The following is a 16531-nucleotide window of genomic DNA, read 5'->3' as shown; positions in this document are numbered from 1 at the left end:
TGACTGGACACAATCAGCAAAGGCACACACCTGACTATAGAAGTTATAGTTTTAGAAAAAATTGTTTTTACCCGTCTTAATTTTGCAGTTTTAAGTATTTATTTATTGATGCACATTTGGTACAGTTTTGATTAAAGTAATATTTATAAATATATTTTAAGATGTTTTATGCAATGTTTAAGGATCTTTTACAGCATTTTATCTCTGATAACCTAAAGTGTTGGCGCAGGGATAGTAAATAGGTACTATTTTCACAGATAAGCGTGCCCATGCAATTTCTGCCCTCCAGGGGGCAGTACTTCTCTGTAACCCTAACCTGACTCTAGAAGGTCCCACAGGTGAGAAAAAAAAAAAACAAGCCATGGGACTAAAGGAATTGCCTGCAGAGCTTAGAGAGAGGATTGTTTTGAGGCACAAATCTGGGAAAGGCTAACCATCTTTTTCTATAGCGGTGAAGGTTCCCAAGAGCAGAATGGCCTCCTCCATCACTCTAAAGGCTCGCTTATACTTCACGCTCAGAATGCATACGTGCACTCATCGTGGCTGCCACGCGTTTCCAGTGTTCATCTGATGCGTCCTCTGAGCAGGTCATCAGAAATTAATGCGACGCGTGCACAAGTTGCAGTACCAGCAAAAAGGCGCGGTGTGATAAAAGTCGGAATGTGACGTCAGAGCCTCTGTTTATTATCTACATGTGACAGAAAGCCACTTTGTGGATCCTACGTGATCGGTGTGTGTGCTTCGATGTTTGATGAATGCTTCGAAGTGGTGAAGCAAAATACCGACAGATGCATTCGTGGTGCTTTTATATTCAAGCGTCGCATATTCCCGATCGTAATGACACGATACATTTTAAAAGTCTCACACACCATCTTCTCTGCTGCCTTTTTTTCTAGGGCTCCCTCCGGTCCTGACAGCAGCAGCAAACAGCAATAGATCGCCACACTAAGTACATTACATGTATGATATTCCAACTCTCTGCACATTTAGAATCCTTAGATTTATACTTGATGTCACTTCCATGATGAAATGCATTTAAGTTTGTATGTTACATTTTACAGATAAATCGTTAATTTCATTTAAATAATGAATACTGTTAACAGTTACACACATGGGGGTGACACGGTGGTGGAGCGTTAGTGCTGCTGTCTTGCAGGGAGTCCCGTCTCTGGTATTCCCTGCCTGGAGTTCTCATGTTTTCCTGCTGGGTTTCCTCAGTGTGCTCCGGTTTCCTTCCAAAGATATGCAGATTTGGTGACACTAAAATGATGCCAGTGTGTATGTGTGTGTGCTTGTATTCACCTTGAATGAGCTGATGCCTCGTCCAGGGATTGTTTCTGCCTCGTGTCCAATGCTAGCTGAAATCGACAAATCCCTGGACTGATGGATTTAATCATTAAACATCCTTTTCAGAGATATTGCGGTAAGGTGTCATCGGAATTTAATGGGTATTCCAGGCAATTCACAACACAGTGAAGCAGAACCTGTTGTCACCGTGATGATATCTCGCACTGCCACCTGGTGGACTCCTCCAGATTTACGTAAAGTATGCGGGCAAGTATAATAAACAGTACAATGCTTGCATAGCAGGAGCGTCCGCTGTCGCGTGAAGTATAACCCCAGTCTTACATGGAAGAAGTTTGGAACATCCATGAGTATTCCAAGAACTGGCTGCCTGGTCAAAGTGGTCAGTCTGAGGAGAAGGGTCATACTAGGAGAGGTGACCAAGAACTCAATGGTCACTCCAGCTGAGCTCCAGAGAACCTGTATGGAGATGGGAGAAACTTCTAGAAGGACAGGCATCACTTCAGAATTCCACTAATCTGGTCTTTATCTCAACGTGGCCAGATGGCACAAGAAAGTATGCTTGAAGTTTACAAAAAGGCACCTAAGGAACTCTCAAGACTGTGAGAAACAAGATTCTCTGGTCTGATGAAATCAATATTGAATTGTTTGACCCCAATTCTAAGCCGGCTGTCTGGAGGATGCCAGGCACTCTCGGTTACCTGAGCAATACCATTCCAATGGTGAAGTATGGTGCTGGCATGATCAAAATGTGGGGTTGGCAAGTGGGAGATTACACGGGTTTGAGGGAAACCTGAATGGAGCAAACGATGGAGACAACCTTAATAAAAAACCTCCATTAGAGTGCTGTGGACCTCGGTGCGGGTCAAAGGTTAACCTTCCATTGGGACAATGACGCTACGTACAAAACAAAAACAGCACAGGATTGGCTTAGGGATAACTCTGGGAATATCTTTGACTTGTCCAGCTTGAACCCAATTAAACATCTCTGGAGAGACCTGAAAAGTGCTGTCCACCAAAGGTCTCCATCCAACCTGAAAGAGTTTGAAAGGACCTGCAGAGAAGAATGGCAGAATAAAAAAACCCAAATCCAGATATGCCACATCAGAGCCAGGAAGACTCCAGGCTGGAATCGCTGCCAAAGGGGCTTAAATGAAGTACCAAGTAAAGGGTCTGAACACTTGGGATATCAATGGGATATTCCAGTTTTTAATTTATAATAAATTTTGAAAAAAATTCAAAAATCTTGTCTTTGTCATGTATTGAGTATTGCTTCGAAATGGCAAAAATGAATTTACATGATTTAGGGCATCCGGCTGTAACACAACAAAATTTGACAAAAGGGAAGAGGTCTGAAGACTTTCTAACTAAATTGTCCAATCATAAGCATTTATACTCACCAAATGGCTGGATGTCGGACTGGGAGACAGGCTGCAGGTTAACAACGTCATTCCTTGGTAAGATATATTCATAGTACACACTTGGGTTAGGCTGCTGGTAAATAATCTGTGAACATAATAGTAAAAAAATCAAAAACATATTTCATTGTAGAATAAATGTATTGTCATACGCATATTCAGCAATGTCTCGTCATGGAGAAGCATTTCAGAAGGACACCGAAAGGGGCAGGGCCACCAACCGGACGTCTTATGACCATGCTCCTCTCCTACCCCAAACATCAAATTAGAACTTCAGCAGACTATCCATGTCCAACATGTCATTTACTTTGGGGATTCCAGACTTGGTACCAGTAGCCAGTAGGCTAAAAAAACTGTGTGAAACAAAGAGAGAAAGGATGATTGCTGTGATACCAGTTGGTGAAAAGAATGAAGGTCTCAAAATATACCACAAAAGCCAGACAAGGACCTTTACTTCTTTCCTTAAAAAAAAGTTGTTACACACATAGAATAAAAGGCTAAAAATTAGAAAAAATGTATCTTCTCTAAACTTAACTTTTCTTGTAAAACTTTAGTTGTTTCTATACTTAAAGATGCTTTACTTCTTCTTCTGTACGCTTTAAACGTACTGCACAGCACATACAATTAAGTGCTTTGCCTCTCATGTCACTTGGCACACAAAACACACACACAAGTCATGCAAGGCACAGGTTAAAACCGTGTGCCCTCTACGCCTTGCACATGGCAAGGCTGATCACTAACATAGAAATAGCTAGAATATACCAATTCAATTGTATACCAATGTACAGTATGCCACACAGGGTGACACAGTGGCGCAGTAGGTAGCGTTGCTGCCTCGCAGTTAGGAGACCTGGGTTTGCTTCCCGGGTCTTCCCTGCGTGGAGTTTGCATGTTCTCCCCGTGTCTGCGTGGGTTTCCTCCTACAGTCCAAAGACATGCAGGTTAGGTGGATTGGCGATTCTAAATTGTCCCTAGTGTGTGTGTGTGTGCCCTGTGGTGGGCTGGCGCCCTGCCCGGGGTTTTTTCTAGCCTTGCGCCCTGTGTTGGCTGGGATTGGTTCCAGCAGACTCCCGTGACCCTGTAGTTAGGATATAGCAGGTTGGATAATGGATGGATGGAAGACAAGAGTTTTATGGTCAGATGCGAGATTGTTTGCATTTTTATCACTCTTTAATTTAATATTGTTTTTTATCAGTATGCTGCTGCTGGAGTATGTGAATTTCACCTTGGGATTAATAAAGTATCTATCTATCTATCTATCTATCTATCTATCTATCTATCTATCTATCTATCTATCTATCTATCTATCTATCTATCTATCTATCTAGTGCCTTTCTTCTATCTATCTATCTATCTATCATACTGTATAGCGCCTTTCATCTATCTATCTATCTATCTATCTATCTATCTATCTATCTATCTATCTATCTATCTATCTATCTATCTACTTCTTTCCTTAGAAGTTGGCCTCACCCCACGCAGCCAGACATCCAAACTGAAGTACAAGCACAGGTGGCGCAATAAGGGCTCAGGCTTTACAATTTCAAAATGTTTAGAAATACACACAAATTAGGCAGAGTGGTGGCTCTGAGGCTAAGGATCTGTGCTGGTATCCTGAAAATTGCCGGTTTGAATCCCCGTCACTGCCGAAAAAGATCCTACTCTGCAGAGCCGTTGAGCAAGGCCCTTAACCTGCAATTGCTCCAGGGGCACTGTACAATGGCTGACCCTGCGCTCTGACCCCAAGGAGTATGCGAAAAGTAACAAATTCCTAATACAAGAAATTGTACAAGGTGAAATAAAGAACAAAAAAATACCATCAAGGGAGAGGATGACCATAAACCCCCTGGCTTAAAGGACAAAAACAATACAATGTTCTTCAAATTCAAAGAATTTATGACAAATTCAGAAGATCATCAGACTATTCGTGTGTCACATGTGATTTACTAAGGAAATTCAAGATTTTCTACCAATCGTAGCAATGCACAATAGGTTACTAAAGACAAACACTGCGTGAAAGTGAGAGGACTCAAATGACTGACTACTGTGACTCCAAATGGTGAAAAGAATCAAGGTCTCAAAAAGTACAACAAAAGCAGGTCTAGGAACTTCACTTGTCACCTTGGAAGTAGGTCTCACCGCAGGCCGCCAGACCCCAAACTCAAATGGCAGCACAGGTGGCTCAATGGGGCTCAGGCAATACAAGTTCAAAATGTTTAAAAATACACAAAAATACTTTCAAGGGAGAGGATGGCCATAAACCTTCTGGTTTGAAGGACATGAACCAGACAATGTTCTTAAAATGAAAAGAGCTTATCACAAATTCAGAAGATCAGCAGACACGTGCCACATACAATTTACTAAGAGGATTCCAGACTTTCTACCAGCTTTCTACCAGTGCTACAAATACCCAGTAGGTTACTAAAGACAAAAGCTGTGTGAAAGAGAGCGGCAGAGAGAAAGGACGAGGACTCAAACGATTGACTACTGTGACACCAAATGGTGAAAAGAATGAAGGTCTCAAAAAGTGACACAAAAGCCAGACAAGGACCTTCACGTCACCTTAGAAGTAGGCCTCACCGCAGGCCACCAGACCCCAAACTCAAGTGGCAGCACAGATGGCTCAATGGGGCTCAGGCTTTACAAATTCAAAACATTTAGAAATGGACAAAAATAACCACGAAGGGAGAAGATGACCATAAACCTTCTGGCTTAAAGGACAAAAATAAAACAATGCTCTTCAAATTCAAAGAATTTATTACAAATTCAGAAGATCAGCAGATTATTTGCGCACCACATGAAATTTACTAAGGAAATTCAAGATTTTCTACCAATGATACAAATACCCAGTAGGTTACTAAAGACAAACCCTGTGTGAAAGTGAGAGACAGAGAGAAAAGGCAAGGACTCAAATGACTGACTGCTGTGACACCAAATGGTGAAAAGAATGAAGGTCTCAAAAAGTACCACAAAAGCCAGACAAGGACCTTTACTTGTCACCTTAGAAATAGGCCTTACCACAGGCAGCCAGAACCCCAACTCAAGTGGCAGCACAGGTGGCTCAATGGGGCTCAGGCAATACAAGTTCAAAATGTTTAAAAATACACAAAAATACTTTCAAGGGAGAGGATGACCATAAACCTTCTGGTTTGAAGGACATGAACAAAACAATGTTCTTAAAATGAAAAGAACTTATTACAGATTCAGAAGATCAGCAGACTATTCACGTGCCACATACAATTTACTAAGGGGATTCCAGACTTTCTACCAGCTTTCTACCAGTACTACAAATACCTAGTAGGTTACTAAAGACAAAAACTGTGTGGAAAAGAGAGAGGCAGAGAGAAAGGACAAGGACTTAAATGACTGACTGCTGTGACACCAAATGGTAAAAAGGGTGGAGGTCTCAAAAATACCTGTTATGATCGGGGCTGAATTTTGGGGTCTTATAGCCTTTTCCTATTTTGGAGTTCATTTTGTGTACCACTGTTAGGGTCACATCCTGCATTTCAAGGGGCATGGTCTCCGGGATTGTGAATTTGAATTCAACCACAGATGGGACAAAATTTTAGCATTTGCACTGAACTTGGTTTTTGAGATTCTTGTCTGTATTTTGACTGTGATTTTTGCCTCTTGTACGGGTTTTGGTTGCTTCATTTTATTTTACTTTTGTTTGTTTTGCCTTTTGCGTGCATCTCCCACTTTAACTCGGGAAATTCTGCTTTCCTGCTGAGTCAGGACAATACCAATAAAGTCAGACCAGGACTTTCACTTGTCTCCTTAGAAGTAGACCTCACCCCAGGTGGCCAGACCCCAACCTCAAGTGTCAGAACAGGTGGCTCAATAGGGTTAAGGCTTTACAAGATCAAAACGTTTACAAATAACAAAGATTTATTTCAAGGGAGTGGATGACCATAAACCTTCTGGTTTGAAGGACAAAAACAAAACAATGATCTTAAAATGCCAAGAATTTATTAAAAAAAGAAAACATTGAAGAACAAAAATGGCGATGAAAGGGGGGAAAAAAGTAAAAATGAGGCAAAATCCAGAAACCAGAAACAGAAATTTAATAAATCGGAAACATCCGGCAAAAAGCAAACAACAGTCCATGAATCTCTGCAGGATCTGTCTACTCACCCTCAATATAAAGGCTGAGGGCGGAGTCTTAGCTGTGACATCATGGTGGCCCCGCCTCCTAGGGGGCTCCATGCACAAAACACAAGGAATATGACCTTGAAACGCATATGTATTATTACTGCTGTTGTTAATTTTGACCTATTATTTTTCATGTTTTTGTGTTATTTCTGTTGGCTTCGTCTGTGAGTTTTGTAATTATGTAATGTCCCTTTAAATGTTTATGTCAGACTCTTACTGATTGCCTCATAAGGTCAAATCACATTACACGACATTTCCTTCGATTTTCCATCTTAGCCTTCATTTACATATCCGTAGTGAGTGGGAGGCAGTCGGTGGCATGCTCCCGTGAAGATAGTTGTCTAATGTGATTTACTTCAACGAGTTTACGACTTGCTTCGACAAAATTAAACAGGTTTGCTTTTGTCCTTAGTCAAAGCGGTAGGCCCTGTGTCTGTGAGAGCTGACAACCAATGAATGGAATAACAGTATGAAAAACACAGGGGCTTTGGACCCCACAAAGAATAGAGGAGCTTGTCTGTCTGATGTGTCGTGTTTTACATGCCATGATAGAACTGAAAAAAGAGAAATAAAGGGCAGAGACAGCAGCTGAACTCACCATACCTGATAACCCTTCATAAGGCAGCACGCTATTGGCTATCAGAAAAAGGGTGGAGTTGACAGTGGAACTTAGTGCTTTGCCTCTCATGTCACTTGGCACACAAAACACACACACAAGTCATGCAAGGCACGGGTTAAAACCGTGTGCCCTCTACGCCTTGCACATGGCAAGGCTGATCACTAACATAGAAATAGCTAGAATATACCAATTCAATTGTATACCAATGTACAGTATGCCACACAGGGTGACACAGTGGCGCAGTAGGTAGCGTTGCTGCCTCGCAGTTAGGAGACCTGGGTTTGCTTTCCAGGTCCTCCCTGCGTGGAGTTTGGATATTCTCCCCGTGTCTGCGTGGGTTTCCTCCCACAGTCCAAAGACATGCAGGTTAGGTGGATTGGCGATTCTAAATTGTCCCTAGTGTGTGTGTGTGTGCCCTGTGGTGGGCTGGCGCCCTGCCCGGGGTTTTTTCTAGCCTTGCGCCCTGTGTTGGCTGGGATTGGTTCCAGCAGACTACCGTGACCCTGTAGTTAGGATATAGCAGGTTGGATAATGGATGGATGGAAGACAAGAGTTTTATGGTCAGATGCGAGATTGTTTGCATTTTTATCACTCTTTAATTTAATATTGTTTTTTATCAGTATGCTGCTGCTGGAGTATGTGAATTTCACCTTGGGATTAATAAAGTATCTATCTATCTATCTATCTATCTATCTATCTATCTATCTATCTAGTGCCTTTCTTCTATCTATCTATCTATCTATCTATCTATCTATCTATCTATCTATCTATCTGTATAGTGCCTTTCTTCTATCTATCTATCTATCTATCTATCTATCTATCTATCTATCTATCTATCTATCTATCATAATGTATAGTGCCTTTCATCTATCTATCATTAGAAACTCCAAAGGACTTTGATGGGCAGTTATCTTATCCAAAGATCTTGACCAGACATTGTTGTTCTCTCTTGCTAAATGAATCTTAGCCTGAAGAGGTCTACTATTTTTTTTACATCTAAGACATCTCACATAAAGAATTCCCAATGCTCTCTTTGTCCTGGTGTCCATATAAACACAGGGAACTCCATTTTCTGTATTATGTCTTTGCCTGAAGAAGGGGCCTGAGTTGCCTCAAAAGTCTGCATATTGTAATCTTTTTAGTTAGCCATTAATGGGGGTCATTCTGCTTATCTTCTCATGACATTCATAATGACTAACACGGTACAACACCCTAGTACTACAGACATACAAGACACTGACATGTACTGCTACTACATGGAATTGAAGAAACGGTGGAAGAAACTGGCACACCTGGACAGGGACATCTCCTTGTTAATGAAATGCAAAAAGGAAAGTCTTATCCCGTGAGGCATTTTGAACCAGACATTGTTGTTCTCTCTTGCTAAATGAATCTTAGCCTGATGAGGTCTATTCATTTTTTACATCTAAGATGTCTCACTTAAAAGTTTTCCAGTGCTGTCTGTGTCCTGGTGTTCATATAAACACAGGGAACTCCAGTTTCTGTATTCTGTCTCGCCAGAAGAAGGAGCCTGAGTTGAATCGAAACACTCACGTTTTGTAATCTGTTCAGTTAGCTAATAAAAGGTGTCATTTTACTTGACTTCTCACTACATTCATAATGGCTAACATGGTACAACACCCTACTACTACTAGATTAATTTGCGGAAAACCCACTTGATGAAACTGGAATACAACTACAACTCAGCACACAATCGATTATTGAATCATTTAATATGCAGTCAATGCCATGAGCAGCTGTTGTGGACGAGCTACCATCACAACAACAAAAAACAAAACACTGTGTCATAGACCACCACCACTTCAAGACATACAACAACGCACTGCATTGTGGGATGAATGCTGCTCGGCTATGCGGAGTGTTAAGGCTCGTTTATACTTCACATGCAGAACGCGTGCGCACATGCTCATGGCTGCCACGCGTTCCCAGCATTCATTTGACGCGTCCTCTAAGCAAGTCCTCAGAAATTAACGCGATGCGCGCACAAGTTGCAGTACCAGCAAAAAGTTGGGGGGGGCGCAGTGCGATAAAAGTCAGAATGTGATGTCAGAGCCTCTATTTACTATCTACATGTGACAGAAAGCCACTTAAAGGATCCTCCGGAATCGATATGTGCACTTCGATATGGTGAAGCAAAATGCCGACATACAGATGCATTCGTGGTGCGTCGCATATTCCCCAACGTAATGACACGATACATTTTAAAAGTCTCACATACCATCTTCTGGGCTGTCTTTCTTTTTTTTTTTTGCACCTTCACAACAGCAGCATAACGTACAGCGCTGTACTTGAGCCACAGAGAAAAAAATGAAGGTGTATTTTGTGATTAAAGAGGAAATTTCGGCTTTATTCTCGAAATGTCCACTTTAACCTCGTAGTTTACTTTATCATTAAAGCAGACCGTCGTAAACGTCATCCCAGTTGTTAATCGCTATGAGCTTCTGGGGCTTCCTCCTGACCTGACAGCAGCGGCAAACAGCATCAGATCACCTCGCAGAGCACATTACATGTCTGATATTCCAACTCTCTGCACATTTAGAATTCTTAATGCGTTATTTGCACATAGCACTGACTGCTGAGTGTTGCTCTGGGATTTTTATGATGAGCGGTTAAACAAAGACAAGTGTTGGTGACCGAACCCCAAAACAGTTTTTAATTTATGCTATCTATTTGCTGTATATGAGTCAGCAGCATTCTGATCGTACGGTTGCTCCAGGAAAGCTGTACATTGTAACAACAGAAATAGAAAAATATGGATCATCCTTATCATCATTCACAGGCTGTGGAATTCTCTCCCTGATTACCTGAGAGCCCCACAGTCGACGGATGCTTTTAAACGAAACCTAAAAACGTATCTTTTTAGAAAGGCACTTTGTTAAATTATTTCTATCGATTATCTTGTTTGTTAATTTATTCTTATTTTGTAGCACTTTGAGATTGTTAAATATAAAGCACAATATAAATAAAATGTTGTCGCAGTAGGGGGCAGTAGTGCTCCCTTGAACCCTCAGGTACCACGCCAAACACCTGGTAAAAGTGCCACAATAATTCTTTTTATTATAATAATTACGTGCACTAAGCACCCTCCACTCCACACTATTCATAAATCAATACTCAATAACCAATCAAGAATCACAATCCTCCACTCCCAGACGCGTTGCCCTCCTACCACCCAGCTCAGCTCGCCGTCTGGGAGTTCCCTCAGTCCTTTTATATTCCCTGACCTGGAAGTGTTCCCAGTCCCCAGTCCATGTGATCTTGTATCACTTCCGGGTCAGGTAAAAAGTACTTTTCTTCATCCCGGAAGTCCGTCGCTCTTCCTATGACGAACTTCCGGGTCATAGTGTACAAATAAGTCTTTGGTCCTCCCTGCAGCTCCCTCTTGCGGCCCTGTGGTATCCAGCAGGGCTGAGGATAAAAACTACATAGTCCATGACTCCCTGCTGGTCTTAGGGGCACCTCCATACTGCAGGGAGGGCTCCATCTGGCGGCTTGGGGGACTTGGCCGGGATAAACTGCCGGGCACAGTCCACAATGTATTATTATTATTATTATTATTATTAACCATTAATTTTCATTGGAAAGTCACAGGATTGGTCTCCTTTATTAACAAAATCTCTCTTGTTGATGGAGAAGTACAGAGAAGGCCAGAAGTAGTTGAATTGTGTCTTTGTGGACCTGGAGAGGAGCTGTGGTATTGTATGAGGAAGTCGGGAGTGGCAGAGAAGTACCTAAGAGTGGTACAGTATGTGTACGAGGGAAGTGTGACCTTGGTGAGGTCTGTGGTAGGAGTGACGGAGGTGGGGTTACATCAGGGATCGGCTCTGAGTCCTTTCTTATTTGAAATGGTGATGGACAGGCTGACAGATGAGATTAGGCAGGAGTCCCCATGGACTGATGCTTGCTGATGACATTGTGATCTGTAGTGAGAGTAGGGAGAAGGTTGAGGAGACCCTGGAGAGGTAGACTTCTGCTCTAGAGAGAAGAGGAATGAAGGTCAGTAGGACCATCATGACAGAATACATGTGTGTGAATGAGAGGGAGGTCAGTGGAGTGGTGAGGATGAAGGGAGTAGAGTTGGCGAAGGTGGATGAGTTTAAATACTTGGGATCAACAGTACAGAGTAACGGGGATTGTGGAAGAGAAATGAAGAAGAGACTGCAGGCAGGATGGAATGGGTGGAGAAGAGTGTCAGGAGTGATTTGTGACTGACGGGTACCAGCAAGAGTGAAAGGAAAGGTCTACAGCACGGGTGTTGAACTCCAGTCCTGGAGGGCCACAGTGGCAGCAGGTTTTCATTGTAACCATCTTCTTAATTAGTGACCAGTTTTTCCTACTAATTAACTTCCTTTAATTAGTTAGTTTTAATTAACTTGACCCAGCCAAACAAGAAGGAGATACAAAACAAGCCGCCACATGAGCAGCTCACCTGTGCCCATCACACAATATCTGAAAAAAAAAGAAAAGGGACGGCCTCAGAAAGGTTAATCTCTCAGGTCACCGAAACATTTTGATGGTCTTCTTAGAAAAAAACAGAAAATCAACAGTTTTGTAAATGTCTGCTATGGCAAAATGAGAGCAGCAATAAGCCATGGAATTAAATAATGAGTTTAATTAACAGCAAGAATCAGCTTCTCATTAAGAAATTGGTCGGTGTTTGAAGCCCCAATTCAGCTGGTTGTCTGTTAACTCGTTTCACGTCTCAGTTGTGTTTGGCTGTCATTTAATGAAGAAAAAAATCAATTCAGAGCACTGAATCCTCAAAAACAGGGCTATTAAAATGAAGGGAAAAGAAGTTAATTGGCAGTGAAACCTGGTCACTGATTAGGAAAAGGGTTAGAATGAAAACGTGCTGCCACTGCGGCACTCCAGCCCTGGAGTTTGACACCCCTGGTCTACAGGACGGTTGTGAGACCAGCTGTGTTATATGGGCTGGAGACGATGGGACTGACCACCAGAAAGCAGGAGACAGAGCTGGAGGTGGCAGAGTTAAAGATGCTAAAATTTTGCATTGGGTGTGATGAGGATGGATAGGATTAGAAATGAGGACATTAGAGGGTCAGCTCAGGTGGGACGGTTGGGAGACAAAGTCAGAGAGGCAAGATTGTGTTGGTTGGGACATGTGCAGAGGGGAGATGAGGGGTATACTTAGAGAAGGGTACTAAGGATAGAGCTGCCAGGTAAGAGGAGAAGAGGAAGGCCTAAGAGAAGGTTTATGGATGTGGTGAGAGAGGACATGAAGGTGATGGGTGTCACAGAGCGAGATGACAAGGACAGAAAGATATGGAAGAAGATGATCCACTGTGACAACCGCAAAGAGCAGTCGAAAGAAGAAGAAAATGAAGAAACCTCTCTACTCCTGGTTCGGAAGGTGTGCATTGAAAAATGCTGCCATTTTCTGTAATACTGTCTTCCTTCAGAGTGTCATGGAGGTATTTTTGTGTGTATCCTACAGAACTGACATGAGACCTCTCATAATGTGAATGACATATAGCTTGAATTTTCTCCTGTGAAGTTTGCGCTGTGATGAGACATTTTTTATGAATATTGTTCTATCTCTGACTAGGTAGTTTGCATACTTGGGCGACTGTTGCATTAATTTGGTTATTAGGAAAAGCTGGGTGCATAATGAATGACAAGAGTCATCTCTCATGTGTGTAATTGGAGAAATGAGTAACAGGGACACAAGTATGCTTCAGATATAATTCTACTAATGTGTACTTCTCATCATTGTTACATTTCGCATAGGGAACCTTAGTTTACAAAGCTGACTGTGTTTTTGATTTGCCCCTAAAGCAAAGCATCCTTTGTTTCTACCATTCTCTCAAAAAAATATGACTGACAGGAGACTCAAGAAGTCTGACTGAAACAATACAAATAATAAGGATAACTATTCAGGAGGGGAATGGTGGTTCTGAGGAGAAGGTGGTATCTGGGAGGTTGCCAGTTCAAATCCCACTACTTCTAGAAAGGATCCTACTCTGTTGGGCCCTCATGCAAAGCCCTTTACCTAAAAATTGCTCCAGGGGTGCTGTACAATGGCTGACCCTGCACTCTGACTCTCAAAAGGTCATGCAAAAAGACAATTTTCCCACAGGGATTAATAATGTACCGTATATTTTCCGCACCTGAATCTCATCTGCATTCAGTATTTGCCGATTTCTTAAATGAAAAAAATTAGTTCACGGTTCTAATTCGCACCTTTCCTTCAAAAGTTTGAAAAACCAAACGCGCAGCTCCTTCAGAATGTGCCGGACATGTGTTGTGTGCTAAACCAGTGCCATCCATGCCTGTCTGTGTCGGGGTTAGGGTGGCTGTACGTGCCCGTGGCATCCCAGATGGGACTCTGCTGGCAGGAGTCACTTTATTTATTGTGGCCCAGCCCGACACAGCAGCACGAGGCACACAGCACAGTGGTTTATTGATGCTGTTGCCTTCACAGCACACAAGCACAGTCCCTTTTGCCACCAGCCCTTCCGCCTCCACTCCTACTCAGACTTTGTCCACTTCCTCCCGACTCTGGCTGTTAACTTCTGGCGAACAGCCCCTTTTTATAGGACACCCGGAAGGACTCCAAGTGCCCAACGAGCTTCTTCCAGTGCGGCCAAATAAGGACCTGAAAACGTCCATGCACCCCCTGGCGGATGGCAACGGGCCCCAGCAGGGTTTAGCTCTCATGTTCAAGACTCGTGGCCCCACTGGAAACCAAGGGGGCTGCCCTCTGTCGGTCCGGGGGAGAAACTGTCTTGGCAATACTCTCTTCCCAGGTCCTTCCATAATTAGGACATCCCGGCCGGGGCCTGCCACAAGAAGTAGCACAGTGGGTGTTGGCTGCATGGAAAGCAACCCCGGAGATCATTATCCTCTGCCAGAGCTTACAAGAGAAGCTTTTCAAGAAGTGTTGCATAAGCAATTCTTTGGACGGATCCAAAGATGACATTCTATGGGAGAACAGTGGTGAAAATATCGATGATAAGTGACCGGAAGGAGAGAGCACAGACAACGATTCAGTTATGAGTGATGACGGTGAGTCTGTTGAATAATAAAGATCGATGCTTTTGGTTAAATAGGGCCTTGAAAATGTCCATGAGCCCCCTAGCAGTAGCCACGGGCTCCAGTAAGGTTCAGCTCCCATGCTCATGACCCGTGGCCCCATTGGAAATCAAGGAGGGGGCTGACCTCTCTCCTCCGGTCCTTCCATAATCAGGGTGTCCCGGCTGGGGGCCCGCTATAAGAAGTAGCATGGTGGATGTCGGCTACATGGAAAGCCACCCCGGAGAGCATTCTCCTCTGTCAGAACTTTCAAGAAGTGTTGCATAAACAATACTTTGGACGGATCCGAAGATGACATTCAATGGGAGAACGATGGGGAAGATAAAAATGATAAGTGACTGGAAGGAGCGCACGGACAACGATTCCGTTATAAGTGGTGACGGTGAGTCTGATGAATAATAAAGACTGATGCTTTTCCCTTTTCTTTTATTCTTAATTCCTTTCCTTTCAGCCATAAGATCTACCTCAAGAGAAGTGATAGCTAATAGCGCAAATATACGGTTCTTACGGCACGTACAGCTCTCGACCATGAATCTAATCTGAAACTGTACGAAGGGTGCGGATCAGGTTCGAAAATATACGGCCAATGAAAATCAAAATTAAGTCAATCTTACGAGAACATGAAGCACTTCCTTGATAGGTCCTTCGGTAGTTATGGACTCTCCAGCTTTACTGCTGATCTCGTTGGGTCTCTTGTAAACGAATACGGTTCCTGCGGCACTGAAAGTGCCTGGTCTGTCGATAGCCCAGTTTCCATTAATGATTGACTCTCCGAGTTGATTTCTCAGTGCTGTTAAACATGCAAGGAAGAAAAAAAGAGATAAACAGATAAACTGCAGCAACTGCACTTATGGTCATCACATACAGAAAATCTGACACAAACGTTTGTACGTACCGATATAATTTCTGCTCTTAACCATTTCTGTTATGTTAATTTTTGCTGCTCCTTTGGGAATTTCGATAATTTTATGATATCCAACGGACAGGACTGTAGGTCGGAAGATGCCGGCAATTATTTCACAGGCGGAGTTGTCTCCTCCACAGATCCCACATTTGTCAATCACTTGTCTGGATCCTGCTAGTGCATCACAGTCCATACCCTGGGCATAAAAGAAAGAATTGGAGAAGAAACTTAGAAAACTGAATTTGTTTTATGTTTTTCAATATATCATGGTGACTGCCTGTGCTGCTCTACTTCTTGGGCATTGAATGCTTTTTTTTCAGTGATCGTTAGCATTTATTTATTTATTTTTTGAAAATTCAATTTTTACAAAAAGTAGGATTGAGAACAAGTCGACCACCACCCATGAGAGAGAGCAAGGCCAATGGAGTAAAACTTAAGGCTTGTAAACATACCTAAATTAATGAGTTTGATAAGCCAATAAAGATGAATGGAGAAGAAAAAGAAATACAGAAATAATTGCTTCCTCTGTGCTTTAAGAGCTTATTCTAAAATATTACTGATTAGATCCTGCCATGTTTTGAAACAAATCTGTACAGATCCTCTAACTGAGTATTTGATTTTTTCCAATTTCAAATTGTATAAAACATCGGTTTCCCACTGACTTAAAAGAGGAGAGTTAGGATTCTTCCAGTTTAACAAAATAAGTCTGCGTGCCAATAGTGTAGTGAATGCAATCACAGTTTGTTTGTCTGTCTTTCTCCACCCTAAACACATCTGGAAGAACCCCAAACACAGCTGTTAATGGGTTAGCAGGGAGTGTGAGACCAAAGCTGTCTAAAAGGTAATTAAAAATTTTTGTCCAGAATAATGTTCATTTGGTGCAGGCCCAGAACATGTGGCCCAGTGAGGCTGGGACTTGATTGCAATGTTCGCAGGTTGGATCTCACCCTGGAAATATTTTGGAAAGTTTTAGTCGAGACAGATGTGCTCGATATATAATTTTGAGTTGTATAATTGTATGCTTTGCGCATATGGAGCTCGAGTGAATTCTCTGCA

At 42.5% G+C, this 16531-nt stretch overlaps 1 protein-coding gene across 1 annotated transcript in view; it reads right to left on the bottom strand.

The window, feature by feature from the left end:
• The window catches only part of adamtsl7 (ADAMTS-like 7), a 324601-nt gene that overhangs the window by 133494 nt on the left and 174576 nt on the right, over positions 1–16531 (bottom strand). The window contains exons 2-4 of the mRNA XM_039758226.1: positions 15467–15671; positions 15186–15361; positions 2706–2811 (exon numbers count right to left, since the gene is read on the bottom strand). Of these exons, the coding sequence (XP_039614160.1) occupies positions 2706–2811; positions 15186–15361; positions 15467–15671 (487 nt within the window). The remainder of the gene's footprint in view (positions 1–2705; positions 2812–15185; positions 15362–15466; positions 15672–16531) is intronic.

Source organism: Polypterus senegalus, chromosome 7 (assembly GCF_016835505.1).
Source record: "Polypterus senegalus isolate Bchr_013 chromosome 7, ASM1683550v1, whole genome shotgun sequence".
Lineage (NCBI taxonomy): Eukaryota > Metazoa > Chordata > Cladistia > Polypteriformes > Polypteridae > Polypterus > Polypterus senegalus.
Note: the sequence above shows the minus strand (reverse complement) of the source record. Positions and strands in the feature narration are given on the sequence as shown.